We start from the raw sequence: 22,578 nt of genomic DNA, 5'->3' as shown, positions 1-22,578 counted from the left end.
TGTTCATCTCATGTCCGAGGGTGAAAACATACTGCTTCAGTTTTGTTTACTCCGAGCAGTCAGTGATACCAGCACTTTGCCTTTTAGAACAGCAGTTACACTAAATACTACGCTACTTAATTCCTGTGTCATATCACATGGTAGTAGTGGTTCCGTGAATATAAAATCTGTCACTTTTTCTGTGGGACAGACTGTATATTTTGATTGAAAAGAGGGCAACATACTTGGTAATATTAAAGAGAAACTCTGCTTTTTCGAGCATTTTTGGCTGGTTTCAACTTTGAGGAGTCGTAGAAACAAAACCACAATTAGAAGCAAAATTTCTTTTGCACAATTTAAAAATAATTATTTTCTATTTGCAGGCAGATTTACATTATTTTCTGATTAGTTGTTTCATTGTTGTAATGTAAAATGCACAACTCTGCAACTAAACTACTGCGAGAAAGCATGGCTGTAAAGCTAGAACTTTTCTTGGTTGCTTTGTATGTCATTACCAATGAATAATCCCCATTTTCATCAGATTAAGAGTCTGTTAAGCAATTGCTTTAGTAGCTGCAATATACCCAAGGCAGCAGTGGAGTGTAGTTTTCACACCTGCATGCTGCCATTGTTCTAATGCTTCCTAGGCCCCTATTCACCAGCAAAGAATGGCAACTTCGTACTGACATTAAAATACAGAATTGCTGAATTAAGTAGTTGTTGCAATTAGGGGGCAATAAAGTGGGAAATTGAGGGTGAATGTTCACTGCCAACACTAAAATTAACAATGAAAGGTAACATACAGTAACAGCAAATGTGAAATCTATTAGTTCGAATAAAAAATTATAAATGGAATAAAACCTACCATAACTGCTTTTGCAGCTGTCTGAGGCCTTCCTGCTGCTCCTATTTCAGTCAACTAATAGGATCAGCAGTAGCTCTACTGCAAAGTAGAAACAGTGAGCCCTTTGTGCACATCAGTTTTCAAGTTTGTGCACCTGACTTCCTGGGTTCCTTCAGGCACTTTAGGGAACACTTTCCAGAGCAGAATGACACAGCTGTCAGTTACCATTTATCTTAAAATTTTTGCTCTTTGCTACCTTGTTCTTGACAAGGGCACTGAAGATAGAGCTGTTCATTTCACAGTGCAAAACGGGCAACCACAGAAGTTGAATTTCCTCATCAGCTTAGCCCAATATACTTTCCAGAAGGTATTCTTGTGACCTGATGTGCAATCCTGTGTATTCCAGTAGACATGCTTTAGTAAATTCCATGTACAGTGTGACATTGGATGTATTTCAGAATACTCTATTTACCACTCTGTAGTACAGAGCCTGATCTCAAAACAATTGCAGACCTGTTTAGTCATTTTTGAAGAACACTCCTAAACCACTTTTTATAGTGTGTTATCTCAGAATGATAATCTGCACCTCCTTTTTGCCCAATAAAACATAAGCCACAATTTTAAATGAACCCATCTTCATTCCCAATGTGTACATTATAAGCCTTCACCATATTGCTACAACAGATAAAAAGTAAAACACAGTCAATAGCCCGCATGTCATTCACTAAAATGGATAACTCAGTTGGCAAACCCAAACAGGAACGTAAACAGTTCAAAAAAAGGCCATTCTGTCAGGAAACGGCGGACAGTTAAAAGTTTGGCACACTGTGCACAAAGTGGCGGGGGAACACCACTTAACATATGGCAATGGCTAAGTAGGCAGTGCCCAATACGCAACCTCGTTAAAATGACAACCTCAAGGCAAGAGGGCCGAGAGGTTGTCCGAGCCACTAGGAGAGGCTCAATAACCTAGAAATTATTCCTATGAAGGACGGACCAGTGGTGACACCCAAGTGACGCCACCTGACAGACGGCGACATGGAGATCAACAGAGGAAATATAAGAACTAGTGTCCTGAGGTATGATGGCTGTAGCTTTGGCAGCAGCGTCAGCAGCCTCATTTCCTGACAGACTGACATGACCAGGAACCCACATTAACATTGCAGTGGCGCCATCAAGAGTGAGCAAGTGACAGTTTTCCTGAACCCACTGTAATAAGGGATGGACAATGTACAGTGCACAGAGACCTTGAAAGGAACTGAGTCTGGCAGAACACACAATTGAAAAGCCCGTGTCACCAGATGGACTCCGTGGCATGATACTGGGCAAAGAGCTCTGCTGTAAATACTGAGCAGTATGCCACAAGCCAATACTGAAAAATGTCGAAGCCAATGACGAAAGTGTACCCGACACCATGGTCTGTCTCAGAATCATCAGTGTACACAAAGGTACTATTCGCGAGGTTCGATGTGAAGGTCGTGAAACTGAAGGCAGTAGAGCGAAGCTGGAGTAGTGTCCTTATGAAAGAAATTTAGGCCAAGGTGAACACAGGCCACCACATGAAGCCAAAGTGGTGTAGGGTTCATACCCATCGGGAAAGTTGCAGGCAGTGTGCAGTTAACCTGCTGAAGCAAGGGCCGAAAGCGTTCTCCAGGAGGTAACACAGAAGAGGGACATGCCCCATGCTGGCAATCAAAGGAGTCATCGAAGAATGAGGCACAGGATGGGTGATTCATGGCAAAAAAACAGCATGCATATCTGTGGAGGAGAAAGTCACAGCGGTAGGACAGTGGTAGTTCGGCAGCTTCTGCATAGAGTCAACTGGGCTAGTGTAAAAGGCACCAGTGGCCAAACAGATGCCACAGTGGTGGATAGTATTGAGATGTAGTAAGAGGGATGGAAGTGCAGATGCATAAACAAAGTGAACAGTATGGTTTCGAACGGATAAGGGACTGGTACAAATGGAGGAGGGTGGTTCAACCTGCACCCCACCCCATGAAGTACCACTGAGGACAGGTTGGACAGTGAGTGACTGCAGTGGGCTGCCAAGCAAGACACGTGGGAGGATCACGAGTTTTCTATAGAGCAGGAGCCCCAGGAATTTTGTAGTTTCAGTGAATGGATGAGCAATAGGCCCAAGATGTAAAGATGGAGGGAGAAACCAATTGCACAACCAGAAATTCATACAAACGGTTTTATCACTGAAAAACAAAAGCCATTATCAATGCTCCATGAGTAAAGACTATTGAGTCATTGCTGAAAACACTGCTCAATGAGACAGGTCTGAGGAGAACTGCAATAGATGGCAAAGATACGGGACACGCCATTATAGGGTTAATGGCGGTAGCTAAGAGGATGACACTCAGGACGGAACCCTGAGCCACACCATTTTCCTGGATAAAGGTGTCCAAACAAGGCAGAACCCACATGTACACTGAAAACTCTGTCTTAAAAATTCCTCAAGGAAACAGTGCATGCAGACATGAAAGCCCAACGTGTAGAGAGTATGGTGGATTCCAGTCTTTCAGCATGTGTCTTAGGCTTTCTCCAAATCGAAAAACATGGCCACAGTCTGGGATTTCCACAGACAACCATTCATCACATGGTTGGACAACGTGACAAGATGGTCACTTGCACTGAAAGATGGGCGATGTACAGTGGACACAAACTTTGAAGGCCACTCAGTGAGTGACCATTTGATACAATTGAAAAGACTATCACTGGATGTACTCCGTGGCCTGTTACAAGGCAAAGAGCTTGGCTGTAAATACTGCTCAGTGTGCCGGGAACCAATATTGAAAGACAAGGGCACCAGTGACGAAGGCATACCCGACTCCGACTCCACAATCAGTTAGAGACATCAGTTTACACATAGGTACTTTCGAGAAGTTCCATGCAAAGGTCGTGAAACTGAAGGCGATAAACCGGGCTGGAGCAGTATCCTCAGGAATGGAATGAAGGCCAAGGTTAACACTGGCCGCTTCAAGAAGCCGAGGTGGTGAAGGGTTCAAAACCCACCGGGAAAGGTGCAGGCAGTGTGAAGTTAAGTTATTGTAGCATGTGCCGAAAGTGGACTCCAGGAGGCGACAGAAGCAGGATGAGCCCCATACTGACAATCAAAGGAATCATCAAAGTAGGAGACATAGGATGGGTGGCCATGCATGGCAGACGAACGGCATGCATACCTGCTGAGGAGAAAATCATGGCGGTAGTACGGGGTAGTTCAGCAGCTTCAGCATACAGACTCTATACTGGACTGGTGTAAAAGATGCCCAGGGCCCAACAGATGCCGAAGACGAAGACAGTGCTGAAGGTGCCACTCAGTGAGACAAGTCCATAAAGAACCGCAATAGATAGCAAAATCGTCAACAAAAAGGGAGCCGAAGATGCCTGTTGGGAGACAGGCCATGATAGGGTTAATGGCAATAGCAAAGAGGATGACACTTTGGACAGAGCCCTGAGGCACACCATTCTTCTGGATAAAGGTGTACACCAAGGCAGATCCCACACACACCTTGAAAACTCGATCTTGTAAAAATGCCTTAAGGAAACAGGGCAGGTGTCCATGGAAGCCCCATGAGTAAAAAGTCATCGGTCTCTCCAAATTGAAAAACACTGCCAATTGAAAACACTGCCACTGCTCGAATAGGTGTCAGAAAGAACAGACCACTCAAGACGATGGGCAAGCTGGGCAGTGCACAAGGATTGGTCCAAATAGGAATAGGTGTGTGAGGAGTCGGGAAGGAAAGTGGGTGCTCCACTGTAAAGGCAGAAGAGGTTAAAAAGGTCACCTCTCTGACAGGTCCTGGGAGAACCCCAACGCGGATAAAGCACATTAAAGTCACCGAGTAGCAAAAATAGAGAGCGGGTGGTAGCTGCCCAATAAGCTGCAGGAAGTTTGCCATGGTGACATCGAATGACGGAGGTATATAAATAGTACAGAGGGAAAACGTCAGGTGGGGAAGGAAAAGGCAAACTGCAACAGCTTGAAGATGGGTAGGCAGGGAGATGTGTTGACTGAACATCATCCGTAAGCATGACGCCCCCATGAGATGGAATGAAGACCTTAGGGGGAAGGTCAAAACGAATTGCTAAGTAATGTGAAAGCTCAAAATAGTCGCGAGGGTGCAATTTCGTTTCCTGAAGGCAGAGTACAAGAGTATGCTGCAATGCTAAAAGCAGCCGTAAATCCTCTCTGAGACCAAAGGCCGCATACGTTCTATTGGAGGACAGTCATAAGGAGGGAGGGATGTAGAGAGGTTCACTCAGCAGCTGCCAAGTGACAGCCGGTGCAGAGTCGCTACTATAGGACATAGAAGCAGGAGGATCCTGCTCCATGGGGTGCACAGAAGCATCGGCTTGTTGTGGTCAGTCCGTGGAGCCCAACGCTGAAAAACGGTTGATGGTGTGCACCGGCACGACAGATGGCGGCCGGGCTAAGGTACAATTTGGCGACACCGTCAAACACCATCTTCGAGTTGACAAAGGAGAAGACCACTTGCCTTTCGTGGACTATTACGAGCCTTTCGTGTTAGAGGAAGACTCGTGTTTGGCTGGAGGGACATAGGAAGTCTTCACAGGAGTACTCCTCCTGTCCTTTGCTGCCTACTGGTTGTGTAGCTGGTGGCTTTGTTCTTTAGGTGAGACCTTGACCCTTTGTTGCACAGTGGGATGCCGGGATGGCAATGCTACCTTGACACTGCACGATTTCACAACCTCAGAGCTGAATTTGAGGTCGCATGTCTGTGTGGCCATGTCCTCTGTGGAGCGACGGGTAACAAGAACAGAATTATAGGTGCTAGACGCGAGAACACAGGGTTCGCAACTAGCCAGTAACTTGCGAACTACTGTTTAAGGCACTTTTTCCTTTACCCGGATCTCTTACACTCCGCTCTTCAAGATACACAGGACAATCCTGAGAGGTGGCAGCATGGCCGCCATTGCAGTTGATACAGCGGGGAGGAGGTGGCGGACAATCACCCTCATGTGCATCCCTAACAAAGGTCACATAATTGGCTGGGTGTTCTTACGGCCAGACTGTGTTAATTTCATACCCTGCTTTGATCTTGGATGGCAGCACTACTCCATCAGAGGTGAGGAGTGGAGAGCGGGTGAGCACTAAGGAAGAATATACCTTTTTCATTATATGATGGATGGTAATGACACTGATCAGAGAGGTAAGATTGGAATGGAGCCTCTGTTAGACCGCCGAGCAACCTGGTGTAAATGATGCCATGGCAAGAATTCAAAGTTCTATGGGCCTCGACACGAACGGGGAAGTCATGGAGAAGTGAGGCAGCAAGCAGCAATTGTGATTGACAATCAGGAGCAATCTGCAAAAGCAACGTGCCATTCCGTAAACAAGAGAAGAATTTCACAGGACTGGTAACTGCATCAATATCTTTCTGAATAATAAACGGATTTACGATGGCGAAAGACTGACCGTCTTCAGTACGCGAGACGACGAGAAACTGTGATGCTGTGGGAAGGGTCTTTGAATCATTAGCCTCATTACGTCTGTTTCGTAGACAATGATTGAGAAGATGACTGACTCATGAGAAAATCCCCATGACTGCCAGCATCTTTGATGGCACACTCCTTCCAACTGGGGGCTCCTTTCACAAGGGTGTGCACTCGCCTTAGGTGATTGTTCACCCATCAGGCCACACCTCCTGAACATCTGACAGAGGGACCAATCGGCAATTTGGGAAGGTTGCAGCTCAGGAAATCGCCCCTCAGGGCCTGGCCTGTACCAGGTGATATGTGTGAACCTTATCCATCGATTCGGGGCCGGGAATTACGCGTTATCCTGTTATGTGTCAGACGCGTGAGCCAGCTTTCATTAGCACACAGGGATGAAGAAAAAGAGGAACCTCAAACGCTAAAGTGGAGGAACAAGGGGAGAAGGGAAACAAAGAAAAAGGGAGGAAAAAAAAACCCACAATGGTGAGACTTCTTACGTCAGTGACAGACAACACGGAACATTCCCAATAACATCCTAGACATGTTCCCCAAGGGAGGGGGAAAAAGAATAGGAGGAGGACAGACATGCAACACAGAAGGGAAAAAACATTGCAAAGGCTGGAGCCCGTGGTAGCCAAGCACGAACCCGAGTGGCGAGCCCCCTGGGGGAGGAGGGAGATCCAGGAAGAGAAAAATGTACAGTAACAGCTCGGAAGGAACTGTTTAAGGGTATTGGGTGATAATGGACAGTATCATGGAGAAGAATCTTAAGTCCCCCATGTGCCAGAGCACCATCAACAAAGGGGAGATCAAACCAGACTGATTGGAAATGAAGGGAAGGCAAAGCTACTATGGGGATATAGCTTTATTTCCTGAAGACAGAAGACGACCAGGGAGTAAGATCATACAAGGATCGACAATTCATCCCAATCTGAGTGAATTCCATGGATATTCCAATCGATAATTGACATAGCGTGGACAGAAAAGGGAAAATCTCACCACGGTTCCTGTAAACTCAACAACTGCTGAGAGCCGGCACATGACTGCGTGGAATGGCAGTCAGCCAAAGGCAGAGAATCCTGATCCATAGGTTGTTTGGGGCAGCTACTGCTGCCAGATCAGCCACCAGCAGTGCATCTTGGAAGATGGCTGGGGGAGGGGGGTCCTACTGCTGGGTGGTGCTGTAGAAGAGACACGCCGTGGTGGAGAAGGAAAGGAACTTTGTTCCTTATGAGCCTTCTTGGCAGTAGGATGTTGAGATGAGTGAGGAGTCAATGGTTGTGAGGTCTGGGTAAATAAAAAAATCTTCGCAAGTAGGCTCTTTTTTGAAAGTCCGGGTATCCAATTTTGGGGTCTGTGATTTAGCAGGAGCCGATGAAGGTTGAGTCAGAGTGAGCGGGTGATAGTGGGGAGGTTGAACAGGCAACCTTCGGGCTGGCCGATCTGATGATCGTCGCACTACAGGTTAGATCACAAGTCAGTGTGGTTATCTCCTTAGCAGGTCAAGGAGAGGTGAGAACAGTGCTATATTTACCCACTGTGAGCACAGTGAGCTTTCTAATGGCAAGTAACTAACAAGCAGCAAAGGTAAACACCTTTTCCTTCGCTCTGATTTCCTGAATAATTTGTTCATCTTTAAAAATAGGGCAATTTCTAGAGGAAGCAGCATGGTCACCAATACAGTTGATGCAATGAGGGGATGGAGGTGGACAATCACCCTCGTGGGCATCCCTGCCACAGGTAACGCACTTCGCCATATTTGAATATGACTGGCTAGTATGATTAAACTGCTGACACCGATAGCAACTCTTAGGATTAGGGATGTAAGGGAAAACTGAAATTACTTCATATCTCGCTATAATGTTGGATGTACGGCCATTACGCCCTGATCTGACAGTAATTATGAATGTCCTCGTTGGATAATCCATCATGTGAATAGGTATAAACTGCCCTGCATGATGAATTTAAAATACAGTGTGCTTCCACCCGGACAGGGAAGGTGTGTAGCAGTGAAGTTAGAAGCAATTTTTGTGCCTGGAAGGCACTGTTTCTAACAAGTTGCCATTTCATAACCGGGAACAGTACTTTACAGTACCTGCAACTGCATTGACACCTTTCTGAATACTGAAAGGGGTTGACTGTGGAGAAGTCTTTACTTTTGTCAGACGAAGAAACAACTAGGAACTTTGGCACTGATAGAAGAAATGTTTGGTCGAGACTCTTCTAGTCTTCTATTGTGGGCAGAAGTTTTAGAAGAAACCATTGCAAAAGTATCCCCATGATCACCGGCATCTCCAATGGCGTGCTCCTTCCTAGTGCTCTCTGAAGGCACTTCTGCCTTAGGTGATTGTCCAACTCAGGTCACACCTTTCGAGAAACAGACAGAGGGACTAATTGGCACATTTGGAAGGTACCAGCTCGTGTAATCACCCCTCCCTCAGCCTGGCCTTTACCGAGTGGTATGTATGTGACCTACTTGTCTACCCAGGGCAGGGAATTACACATTACCCCTTCACCGGCTATGTGTGGGAACACATGGGTTGGCCTTCAGATATGCACAGAGAAGAAAGAAAAAGGAGAGGAACAAAGAAAAGGAAAGAAGAGAATTCTCAAATGCCGCAGCAGAAAAGAATCAAGGAAAAGAGAAGGACTTAACTCTATACTTTCCAGGATAGAGATAGAAGAGAAATCAAGATTTACAGTCACAAGTGTCTGTCTCTGGATGTAGGCACAAAACATACTCCCAAAGAGAGGGAGAAGGGGGGATGTGGAAAGGGAAGGTATTGGGGGGGGGGGGGGGGGGAGAGAGAGAGAGAGAGAGAGAGAGAGAGAGAGAGAGAGAGAGAGAGAGAGAGAGAGAGAGAGAGAGAGAGAGAGTTGCACTAGCTCAGGGTCCCATGCTTACTACGTATGTATCCACAGAAGACTTGTGGAACCCCAGGGGAGGGGGATGGTTAGCTTCCTTTATCTATGATTACACCCTGCATTACTATTATTCTGATCTCTTCAGTGGCAGAGATGAAAATGTGATAGGTGACCAGAAAGTTTCCACATATAGATTGAAACGGTGGCTGAAAATTTGTAGCAAGGCTGGGGATTGAACATGGGCCTAGTTTAAATTCCGCCTTCCACCAACAGAACTACAGTTGTGTGAACTGCTGTGCCAAGGTGACTTACTGGCTAGGCACCTGTCTAGTAAGCAGGAGATCCTGGTTCAATTCCCAATCCTCGTGCAAATTTGCACTTAATGCTTCAGTCTATACACACAAAATCTTATCTGTATATGAGCAGTTAAGTCTCTGAAATTACGTCATTTTATTTTGCAAGAACTTTCTGATCAAAGGCCGTACAGTCCAGAATCATGCCAATTAGGCAAAATTGACATAAGCACTGAGACAATCATCCCACCAATGGATCAGACTGAAGATACTCATTTGGTAAAACACTGTGTCCTTCTGTATCAAGAAGTCTAACAGGCTACTGCAAATCCTCATCCAACAGTACTGGACACCACAAAGCTTTTTTAAAGGACTGGAGGTGTGCTGATTGTAGGGGAGAGATCTGGACTGCAGGGGAGGTACTGAAGTGTCCCAGTGTCAAGTGCACAGCCTCTCTGATTGACTGGCATCTTGGGTCGAATCGCGAACAGTACAGAAAGTTTTACACAACTGCACAACAGTGGTTTTAGACAGACACTGCCCATACACATTCTTGATTCTCTAATAGATGTTTACCAGTGTTTGTCCTTCAGCAGTCACAAAAAGAATAATACTGCTAATATTACGTTCGTCCTGTTTGGAAGCTTTTGGTAATAACGTCACCTTAATTCACATTTCCGCATTTACTGCACACAAGTCGGAAGAGAGAAATGTCACACTAATCCCTTCTCTACAGGTCTGTGCTTAAATACCTTCAGAGTTGTGCCCCATTGTATATATGTTGCAGCAATGACCACAAACTTTTTGATTACTCTTAACAGAAGCAGTAAACACATTTACATTGATAGTAACATTTGACGGCATGTGAAAATAAAGTGGCATCTGATTGGTGTTGCTTATATGGGCAGCAAAAAATTACATTTTACTTTCACCACATGATGTTGAAAAGTAAATTATGTTTCGTCCAGACTGTGGAAGTCCCTGAGCTAGCATTATCATGCACTGTAGCACAAGACCTGCTGCTATAATCAACAACATTATTGTTGTTGTTATCGTCATTATCCACCAGCCTGTTTGCTCTGAAATCCTGTCATGCATCTGAAATATTCCTGATTATATCCAGCACCAGCTTTTGGATAATTGCTCTAATTATCAGGAAGCCTTCATTACATTCCACTCAAATAGTAAAGAACTTCCCACTCTGTTCCATGAAACTTTCCCTGTTTTGGTACACAGGAAGAACTGGCCTTTTTTTTTTGTTCATCTGAGCCCATCACAAACACCTGCTTCTCTGATGCCAAATTTTCTTCCTCCTGCACAGGTGTGTGTCACATCTGCTTCAGTAATCACCATTAACATAAAAATAGAGCATTGTTGCCTACGTGAACCAAATATGAGCAGCAAACTCTTACATTCACATTTCTTTACAACCACTGTTGTGATCTGTCTATGATCTATTACTGTACTTTACTGTTCTGACAATACTAATGATCTAAGCAAACAATTACAGGAACAGGTTGTTCTCTTGGCCCCCTATTGCTGAATCAGCAGAAATCTGATCACCTCAGTTGAACAGTGAGCATCATTTGTTGCCAATCTACAAAATGAACAGTGCTGTGGAGCAGTAGCCACTTTAGTACAGTTGTTAAAGCTTGTGCTTCATTTGCTGTGCCAAGTTTCAAGTGTTCTGTGAAAACTCTTGCATACTGTAGAAATGTATAATATTGTTAATTTGTCAATTTTTATGTCACTTCTGTTCAACTATGATACTGGCAAACTGTAGTTTAAGCATGGTATTTGATCATAAAAAGCAGGTTGCATTGCCATGGCTGGCAGCCTAATTAAATTTGCTACCCAATCCCACACCAGAATTATCCTAGTGCTCAAGTTGGTGCCACTGCCCCCCCCCCCCCCCCTTATGCAATTAAAATCTGCACGACATGCACTACCAAATCTTGGCTTACAACCCCAAAATTAAGCTATTTTAGACAGTAAAAATGTTGACCTTGGTAACAACAGTATAACCTACAAAACTGAAGATGACCACACATTTTTCAAAAGACGAATCTGGAAAAAACCTCATCTGGTAAAAAGCGTATTATCAAAGATTTCCAAAGGTGCTATTTATTTCCTGTCAACAGGTAAGTATAATCGTATAAATTTGGCTTGAATGCACAATACATACCTTACTTATTAGGTCCTTAGCCAAATCAGATACGTGGTCTGGTATTTTATATTTGACTTCGCGTATCAGACTGTATGTTTTTTTCGAAGAATCTGTTTCAAAGGGTGGTTTCCCAACAAGAAATTCATAACAGAGGACACCTATGCACCAGTTATCTACATTATGATCGTAAGGCTTTCCTTCTACCATCTCTGGGGGCAGATAGTCCAGGGTGCCACACATCGTCTTTCGCCTGGGACAAAAAGAAAATGTTTTAACATCAGAAAGTGATCATCAATCACTGTCCAAGAACACCTAAAGGCAAAGCAATGATTAAACAAAAAACAAATCTGGTAATGTACACTTTCAACAGTAAGTGAGGCCAGTAACTATCCTCTTAACTTAAAAATAGAAATATTCAGATATCAATGAAAGTATGTGGTATGAACCTCATTGCATTCAAAGCAACTCTTTGTACTGTTCCTAAGTGTTCAAAAATCACCACTTGAAATTGTTGTCAATGTTCTTGACTGACAGTCAGGAATGATGAGCTATTGTTACACCCTATGTATGATACAGAGGCAAAATAACATGCAGAGTAATAATCACAATGAATAATTTAAATGACTGCTGAAGTGAGATACTAACCGATTGCTTGGCGCGTGTACAGACCAACCAAAGTCTGCCATTTTTATTTTATCATCTGAAGTGAGGAGCAGATTTTCAGGCTTTATATCACGATGAATTACATTATTTTCATGGCAGTACTGCAAAGCGTTTGCAACTTGGTACATGTATCTTGCCGCTCTGAAAATTGAGGATAACATTAATGCACAGCAAAGGACCAAAAACCGACACATAGACCAAAATACTAAAACATCACTGGACTAGGAACAGAGCACCCCAAATTAACTCTAAAAACGTGAATAAAGTGGAAATCTGCAGTTTGATGTTGACTGCTACCATCTGAACCACTAGTGCAGTTGTATGTAACATCATTAATTACTATGTCAAAACCAGCAGGTTTTGAAAGGACAGAGCACTGTTAGGCCTAGAAAAATAAATCATGGAAAAGAGTATGTTGGAGTAGACAGAATACTTATCCAGTAGTGATAGAAATATCACAACAAAGTTTATTCTTTAGTTTGGCATTGGCAAAGGAATTAGAGTGGAAACACTGCTTGGAACAATAAGAAAAAATCTGTCATGAAATACCAGCAGAATTTGTCGTAGCAAAGCAAAGAACAGCAACTTTAGGTCTCATCAGATTCCACGAATAAGCTACAATCATCTCCTACAGCCCAAATGGAGTTAAGATAGTGACATTGCCAATTACTACACATCTCTAAGAGGAAATACTATAATCCAACTATAATGCTGTCGAAACAAACAAAAAAGTCTGGTAGCACAAGGGTAAACTTTATTTTTTATAAACATTCTCCATCTCCCTCTGGTAGACCATTTCAATCATGTAATAATAACACTTTAATATGTACTAAAGAGGGGAGATATATATATAAAAATCCAAGACTATGTCCTGATGAAAGAAACTTACACAGGTTCGGTGAAACGTCCATTTGGGCACGCACGAAGTACTTTGTACAATTCTCCTTTAGCGGCGAACTCTAAAATTAAATATATCTTCCTCTCATCATAGAAGTATGTGTAAAGCTGTAGGACGTGAGGATGCCTGCAGAGGAGAAAAAAGACAAAAACAACACATTACAATGAGCTTTATTTGAAGCCAGCACACTTTTTTGGTGGCTCAAGAAACAAGTTAATAATGACAGCGACTGACTTACTAGTTAAATAGTTTCATTTATAGTTGGTGTTAATGATGAAACTGATAATTTCTGCAGTTTTAACCCCTTAATGCATGAATAAATTTCTCGGCGAAAGAAAAATAAATAAATAAATAAAATAAAAAATCATGGTGCTGTAGTGGTACCCGGAACACTCAGGAGAATGCAGCACTTGCAGTTTTGGTAGCTTATTGAAGAATCAGCATCTATCGCCATTGGCATTCAAAAACAGTTAACCTTCCAGTTATTAGCACAGCATTAGTGTGACATGAATTCACGACACCCAGAATTATGGGGTTTAATGACCAAGTTAATTCTTAGATTTGGTATGTATTGTTAAACACTTAAAAAAACAAAACTATAGCAAATTAACACCGCTATATAGTTGAGGCAGCGAACATCTCAAAACCAAACATCCATCATTTTCCAAGCATTCCATCATGAAAACCCTTCACTGCTGTGATTTGAATCAAGATACACATTATTAAACTGAACAGTAACATGAACTGTGAAAGGGCCAATTTGGGGGGAGGGTTGGTTGGTTTGTGGGATTAAAGGGACCAGACTACTATGGTCATCGGTCCCTTGTTCCATAAAAACTAAAACCACCCGAAGAGAATAAAAAACGAACAGGAAAGACAGCAGACGAAACAGGACATGAAATACTCTGACAGGGACCAGACAAAACAAATTAAAACACACAGTGTGACGGTGGTTGGCTGACCGTAGAGAAAAAGAGGAAAAGCCAACCACCAAGAACACTTCAAAAACTCAGTTTAAAATCAGAGGCTAAAAGCCAGAATCAACACTAAAAAAACCAAACACTCAGACCAAAGGATAAAAACCCCTGCCCAAATAAAACACAAAACCAAGTCCACCATGGCAGAGTCATCTGATAAAAGAGCAGAGAGCGTGTCAGGCATTGCAAAAGTCTGCCTGAGCACGGTTAAAAGGTCACACTCCGACAGAATATGGACCACCGTCAAGGACGCCCCACAACGACAAAGAGGAGGGTCCTCACGACACTGTAAATAACTGTGCGTGAGTCGGGTGTGGCCAATGCGGAGCCGACAAAGGACGACTGATTCCCTGCGGTTGGCTCGCATGGATGACCGCCACAGAGTCGTCGTGTCCTTGACGGCACGGAGTTTGTTAGGGGTGGTCAGACCGTGCCATTCAGCATCCCAAAACAAGAGAACTCTGCGGCGTAAGACTGCCCGCACATCAGCCGCCAGGAGGCCAATCTCCAGAGATGGGGCACTGGTGGCCTCTTTCGCCAGGCGGTGAACAGTTTCATTGCCGGGTATACCAACATGGTCTGGGGTCCAAACAAAGACCACAGACCTGTCGCTTTTGGGTGAGAGTATGCAGTGACTCCTGGATAGCCATCACCAGATGAGAACGAGAGAAACACTGGTCGAGAGCTCGTAAACCGCTCAGGGAATCGCTACAGATAACGAACGACTCACCTGAGCAGGAGCGGATATACTCTAGGGGACGAAAGATGGCGACCAGCTCAGCAGTGTAAACACTGCAGCCAGCCGGCAACGAACGTTGTTCAGAATGGTCCCCTAGAGTTAGTGCATAACCGACCAGACCAGCAACCATCGAACCGTCAGTGTAGACAATACCAGAGCCCTGATACATGGCCAGGATGGAATAAAAGCGGCGTCGGAAGGCCTCCGGAGGGACTGAGTCCTTCGGGCCATGTTCCAAGTCGAGCCGAAGGCAAGGGCGAGGCACACACCACGGGGGTGTACGCAGAGGGGCCCGGAAAGGAGGTGGAACAGGGAAACACCCAAGCCAGGTAAGAAGCTGTTTGACACGTACGGCGATCGGACAACCCAACCGGGGCCAACGTTCTGGCAGATGAACGACTGACTGCGGGAACAGGACACGATAATTTAGATGCCCGGGCAAGCTAAAAACATGGGCAGCGTAAGCAGCCAGTAATTGTTGGCGGAGGGACATCTGCCTCCACAAGTATGCTATCCACAGGGCTGGTTCAGAAGGCACCAGTGGCTAGGCGTATCCCGCTGTGGAGGATTGGGTCCAGCACCCGCAACGCAGATGGGGATGCTGAGCCATAAGCCAGACTCCCGTAGTCCAGGCGGGACTGGACTAACGCCTGGTAAAGCCGTAGGAGAGTAGATCGGTCGGCGCCTCACCTGGTGTGGCTCAGGCATCGCATAGCATTTAGATGCCGCCAACACGCCTGTTTAAGCTGCCAAATATGAGGCAACCAAGTCAACCGGGCATCAAAAACCATCCCCAAAAACCTATGTGACTCCACCACTTTAAGAAGCTCGCCGTAAAGATAAAGCCGCGGCTCCGGGTGAACAGTGCGTCGCCGGCAGAAATGCCTAATGCAGGTCTTGGCTGCGGAAAACCAAAAACCATGCGCTACAGCCCATGACTGCGCCTTGCGGATTGCGCCCTGCAGCTGACGTTCAGCAGCTGCAATGCCAATAGAGCTGTAGTAAAGGCAGAAGTCGTCAGCATACAGGGAAGCGGAGACAGAATTTCCCACGGCCGCAGCGAGCCCGTTAATGACTATTAAAAACAGAAACACACTGAGAACGGAACCCTGTGGCACACCGTTCTCCTGGACTTGGGAGGAACTATATGAGGCCGCGACGTGCACGCGGAAAGTACAATACAACAGAAAATTGCGGATATAGATCGGCAGAGGGCCTCGAAGACCCCATCCATGAAGGGTAGAAAGGATGTGATGACACCATGTCGTATCATACGCCTTCCGCATGTCGAAAAAGACAGCGACCAGATGCTGACGGCGGGCAAAGGCAGTACGGATGGCCGACTCCAGGCTCACCAGATTGTCGGCGGCGGAGCGGCCTTTACGGAACCCACCCTGAGACGGAGCCAGAAGGCCTCGAGACTCCAGTACCCAATTCAAGTGCCGGCTCACCATCCGTTCAAGCAACTTGCAAAGAACGTTGGTGAGGCTAATGGGACGGTAGCTGTCCACCTCCAAAGGGTTCTTCCCTGGTTTCAGAATGGGGACAACAAGACTTTCCCACCATTGCGACGGAAACTCACCCTCGACCCAAATGCGGTTGTAAAGATCGAGGAGGCGTCGCTGGCGGCCCCCTGAAAGGTGTTTCAGCATCTGAGAGTGGATGCTATCTGGCCCAGGAGCGGTATCAGGACAAGCGGCGAGGGCACATCGAAATTCCCACTCACTGAATGGAACATTGTACAATTCAGGATGGTGAGTGCGAAAAGAAAGACTCCGACGTTCTCTCCACTCCTTAATGGAGCGGAAGCCCAAGGGGTAGTTGGCAGAAGCGGAATTCAGAGCAAAGTGCTCTGCCAAGCGGTTTTCAATGATGTCGGAGTCAGTACAAACTGCTCCATTCAGTGAGAGCGCAGGGACACTGACAGGGGTCCGATAGCCATAGAGGCAGCGAATCTTGGACCAGACCTGCGATGGAGTGACATGGAGGCCAATGGTGGACACATACCACTCCCAGCACTCCTGCTTGCGTTGGCGGATAATGCAGCGGGCTCGCGGACGCAGCCATTTGCAGGCGATAAGGTGGTCGATAGAGGGATGTCGCTTGTGACGCTGGAGCGCCTGCCGGCGAGCTTTAATCGCTTCAGCGATCTCAGGCAACCACCAAGGCACAGTCCGCCGCCAAAGGGACCCAGAAGAATGGGCAATGGCAAATTTGGTGGCAGTAATGATGCCGGTGGTGACCGATTGAAGCACTGCATCTATGGCATCGGTAGAGAGAGGCTCAATAGCGGCAGTGGAGGAGAACAAGTCCCAGTCAGCCTGATTCATAGCCCATCTGCTACGGCGCCCAGAAGACCGACGCTGTGGCAGTGACAGAAAGATCGGAAAGTGGTCACTACCACACAGGACGTCATGCACTCTCCATTGGACAGACGGTAAGAGGCTAGGGCTACAGATGGATAGGTAAATGGCGGAGTATGTGCCATGCGCCACACTGAAGTGTGTGAAGGCACCATCATTTAAGATCGAGAGATCGAACTGCGCCAATGAATGCTCAACGATGGCGCCTCGACCTGTTGCCACTGACCCACCCCACAGATGGTTATGGGCGTTAAAGTCGACCAGTAACAGAAAAGGTGGAGGCAATTGAGCTATCAGAGCAGCCAGGACATGCTGCGCAACATCACCATCCAGTGGAAGGTAAAGACTGCAGACGGTAACAGCCTGTGGCGTCCACACCCGAACAGCGACAGCCTCTGAAGGTGTGTGGAGAGGTACAGACTCGCTGTGAAGAGAGTTCAGGACATAGATGCAGACGCCACCAGACACCCTTTCATAAGATGCCTGGTTCTTATAATAACCCCGATAACCACGGAGGGCGGGGGTTCGCATTGCCGGAAACCAAGTTTCCTGCAGAGCAATGCAGAGGAAAGAGTGAAGGCTGATAAGTTGGCGGAGCTCAGCTAGATGGTGGAAGAAACCACTGCAGTTCCACTGGAGGATGGTGTTGTCCATGGCTGAGAAAGGCGTGACGGGACTGGGAAGGGAGATTACACCGCTGGGTCACCTGCTGCCTCCGATTTAGCACCTGTGATAGTGCTTTCCATGGCGTCTGATGGACCGGCGAGATCGAGGTCCTCAGCGGACGCTAGAATCTCCACTGCATCCTCAGACGCAGAGCTGGAAGGTTGCAGAGGGATGGCTGCCACCGCGAGTTCCTTGGGCTGAGAGCTCTTCTTGGGTTTCTCATGCCGTTCCTTGGGTCGCATCGGCTGGGAGGGCTTCACCGATTCGGTCTACGGGATGGAGGAGGATTGTGGGGGCTACAACCAACAGGGTACATGGCGGCCCCACCACAACGGACTGGCTACCGTGCTGGATGTTAGGTAACATGTGGCCCAAGGTCGCCGTCTGTGCAGAAAGAGGCACTGCACAGTGCAAGGTGTTATCTGCACGCAGAAACAGAGTCATGCCCAAGAGATGGAGAGCGGACAGGACTGCAATTCAATGGTGTATAAACTGGCGAAAGGTCTGATCGCAAGATGAACACAATGCACCAAGTAAGGCGCCCTTCCCAAATCGGCTCGCTCTTCGGAAAATTTTGAGAGATGGAGGTCAAACCCAACAGGGGACCATCATATAAGGCCAAAAAGTGAGAGACTCCTTTTAGTCGCCTCTTACGACATGCAGGAATACCACGGGCCTATTCTAACCCCCGAACCCGCAGGGGGATTTGGGGGGGGGTTTAGGGGGAACCACGCAAGTTTGAACAGATGCTGAGTAACCACTACTGCCAACATATTAGTTACATGAAAAAGTTATTATCAAAGAATGGCATCTATAACAATCATGAGTATAGATTCGGGGGGCATGGGACATCCAAACGTCAACCCTGGCTGTCAAGAGGTAAAGCATATGCATTTTTTTCTATAATACACGCTTCACTTGTTTAACAATGTTAGATGTCACCAGGAATAACATACATTTTGGACTGACAGTCCCCTTTCCCAGGTTGGGACCCTGTGGTCAAGTCAGTAGCACCTCCCTGGAATTCTTTCTGTCATCACTTTCTTTTAAATTTAATACAATTTGAGTTACAAGGGATATTAGTCAAACTTGTACCAAGTGGTCAGCGGAAGGAAGCACTAACCCTCAATTCAGCATTGACTTGTCAGATCAAACTTATCTGATTCACCAAATGCCAGTAACAAGTAGCCCCATACCTGCACCACTAAAACGTAGTACATAACACTTTTCTTATTGTATTTATGTTCTTTTCTCTGAAGTCAATCAAACATATAAAACTTTAAAACCCAAAATGTGTGCTTGTGGGTTCAGTATGTGGTGTGTATGATGGCTTCTAGCTTGCACACATATCAAGTGTAGCAGCCTTTGGTTATTTAGATACAGTTTTTATTAAATTTATACAAAATTTATTTTGTCACTGAAATACAATGCCTCTGGCAGCAATAGGTACATCCAAAGATATTACCACAGACATTTTCAGTCTGATACTTTATAATTACTGTATTATCATTCATCAAGTAGCTATTAATTTTACAAGATTTTCAATTAGTTTTCTTCATGCTAATGAAACTTTTTTCCACTGTAGTAATACAAAAGTGGTATTGGAATGTTCAGGAAATCAGTTCAAATACTGTCCACAAGCAGTAGCACCACCACAGTTATATTGTTTGCCCAAAATATACCTGGAAGGCAATTGTGACCTCTTACAGGGTGGCACAGAGGATCAGGAACTTTTGAAGTTTATACTGGCATCTCTGTAGATGTTCAACAAGTGGTAGGAAAACTCCCAACTGCCGACCACTAACTGACATTTAGTTGCAAAGGAGCAGTACGTAGTGTGCCATGAACACATAACCCCCATGGCAAGTTTGACAGCTTCACAGTGTTTCAGCACCACTATGCGGTCCCAACTGACAGTCTAGTTCTTTTTTCACATACAGTCAAAACATGCGTTTGTACGTTTGAAGAGACCTGATCAACTTTGGAAAAAAAGGGTCCAGTGAGCACGTATTGACTGTACATACCCCACAAAGCATTACTGCTGTCCAAGTTGCAGTGGTAAGGAGTCCTCATTGTTCAGGGCAAAAAGTTGTATTGGTGTTCAGCTTTCAATCTCATTGTTACAAGCTTCAAATGGTTTTAGATATAAAACCTAATGATTATGTACTGCAAGTACAATTTTCTGAAAACCGGTTGGCTAAAATCAATGAGGATGCTAACTTAATGGAAAATTTTTTGGATGTCAGATGAAGCTCATTTTCACGCAAGTTGAATGATACATGAGTAAGCGGAACACACGTTATTAGGCACAAACAACTCCTGTTGCACTTCATCACTGTCCATTACATGGTGCTGAAGTTACTAGACGGCATGCAGTGTCACAGCTTGAGACAATACACCTTACTTCTTTTAAGATGAATGCTCTGTTGTCAGAGTGATGTCTCAATGCTGAGATATACGACAGACATTAGGGCTCCTAGGCTCTGTTCTCTTGCAAATCTTGACATTCAGAGCACACCTGTTTCAGCAGGATGGATCCACTTCACAAGCCGCCTGACTATAGCTACAGTGACATTTTTGTTTGTGGGATTGCATAATTTTAATGCACCCTGACATCACTTGGCCGCAATGGTCTGTCTCGCAGTCTGTGACTGTTTTAAGAAATCTAAAGAGTGTTGTGTACCAGACTAAACCAGCAAACCCTGCCCAGCTCAAGACTCAGATTGAAAAAAAAATTATTGTTGAACACCCTGGAGAACATATTAAGCTTTTCTGTGCAGTGCAAAATCTATAGAATCAACTAACTGAATGTGTCACTGAATGGACAGTTCATAAATGAATAGTTTTTAGAAAGTCGTGTCTAAAAAAAATTTAGATTCTTTTAGAACACTCATTTCATTATAAATTTCCTTCATTTTTTCTTATACGACTCCTAATTTTAACAATGAAGGTACAGACAGATTGCTACTTACTGTAAGGAAGACAAGTCAAGTTGTGGACAGGCACAATCAAACACACAAAGCTTTCAGCCACAGCCTCCATCAAACACACACACACACACACACACACACACACACACACACACACACACACACACACACACACACACACGGATAGCAGTGTACATGTAGGGGGAGAGAGGAATGCTAGTTGGTTGAGTGTGCAGGGACTGGACTGCCAACAGGCACAGTGACAGAAGGTTCTGGGGCCGGGAGGTGAGGTGGAAAAAATAAGCAAAAAAAGGAGAGGTGTGGGGAAAGACTGGCAGATGCATTGGCACAGGACTGCTAATAAACAGGATAGGTGATAAAAATGAGGAGACTATGATGGGGTGAAAACTGTTGGGGTGCTGAAGTCAAAACACTCTTCAAGAAGGGATCATGAGAGATCATGGGAAATTGTCACATCTCAGTTCTCCCAGTCATATCTAAAACATTTTAAAAATTTCCTGTTGTCCAAATCAAAAACATTAACAAAATATTCTGTTATTCTAAACAATCAATTTGGTTTTCAGCAGGGGAGAAACCATAGATGCAGTCAACAGTTCCATTGAGAAAATAAGTACATCATTAGACAAGAGAAATGAAGTGGTAGGAATCTTAAGTTACCTCACAAAGGCATTTTATTCTGTAAACCATGCATTGCTTATTTACAAACAAAAATATGGCACTAGTGGCAGGCCCCTACACTGGCTTACATCCTACTTATCAAACCGAAAGCAAAGAGTTACCATATCTTTAAATGGCACATAATATTTTTCTGACTGAAAAAAATCTCAGGATGTTGCACAAGGTTTCATATTGGGCAGTCCTATTTCTCTTCTGTCATTACATATCAGCTCAGCACCAGTTCTGTTTGCAGATGATACTCCTGTCTCAGTTCAGTTCAAGATTAGGATTCGGAAAAATTCCCAAATCTGTGCTCAGTACCTTAGAAACTGTTTCAGCTAAATGGGTTGAATCTAAACATATCTAAGACCCACACGATGCAATTCAAAATCGAACAGTCAAAATTTAGATTGTTCACAACAACCAAGATATAGAAGAAGTTGACTCAGCCAAATTTTTACGTTTAAATGTAGATAAAAATGTGTGCTGGCAGGCACACATTGAATACCTAGCAAACAACAAACTTAGCAGCTTTGCATTTGCAATGTAAATATTATCAACTGCAACCAACATTGACACATGAAAAGTAGCACATGAAAGCTACTTTGAATCCATTATTAGGTGTGGTACTGTTTCTTGGGACAACTCAAACAGTGCAGATGCGAAAAATCTTTCAAAATATGTGCACAGTTAATCATAAAGAAACATGTCAAATGTCATACATTACTTAGATAACTTGAAATATTAACTCTGCCATCCTTATACATGAAGGAGATTATTATACTTTTATACACCAGAATTATTTGAGGGGAAACTATTCTGTGCATTCACAGGATACTAGAAACAAAGAAAATTTTATATTCCCACCAACCACCCCAGACTGTATACTCCAGGACCTCTATACATGAGAATGAAAATTTGCAGTACATTAAAAGGGAACAAGTTGATGCAGATGAATTTACCTCCACTTAAAAGAAAGCTATAAGAGGTACTGACACTGAAATGTTATCACTCAGTGGATTCAAGCAAGACAAACTAAGTTTGAGTTGGATA

At 44.8% G+C, this 22,578-nt stretch overlaps 1 protein-coding gene across 1 annotated transcript in view; it reads right to left on the bottom strand.

Annotated features, from left to right (window-relative positions):
• LOC126334768 (aurora kinase C-like) overlaps nt 1-22,578 on the bottom strand; it is a 37,263-nt gene that overhangs the window by 10,382 nt on the left and 4,303 nt on the right. Inside the window, exons 4-6 of the mRNA XM_049997348.1 lie at nt 13,164-13,298; nt 12,257-12,415; nt 11,630-11,861 (exon numbers count right to left, since the gene is read on the bottom strand). Of these exons, the coding sequence (XP_049853305.1) occupies nt 11,630-11,861; nt 12,257-12,415; nt 13,164-13,298 (526 nt within the window). The remainder of the gene's footprint in view (nt 1-11,629; nt 11,862-12,256; nt 12,416-13,163; nt 13,299-22,578) is intronic.

The sequence above is a fragment of the Schistocerca gregaria genome, chromosome 2 (genome assembly GCF_023897955.1).
Source record: "Schistocerca gregaria isolate iqSchGreg1 chromosome 2, iqSchGreg1.2, whole genome shotgun sequence".
Classification (NCBI taxonomy): domain Eukaryota; kingdom Metazoa; phylum Arthropoda; class Insecta; order Orthoptera; family Acrididae; genus Schistocerca; species Schistocerca gregaria.
The sequence above is the reverse complement of the archived record's forward strand: the minus strand, read 5'-3'. Positions and strand labels throughout refer to the sequence as shown.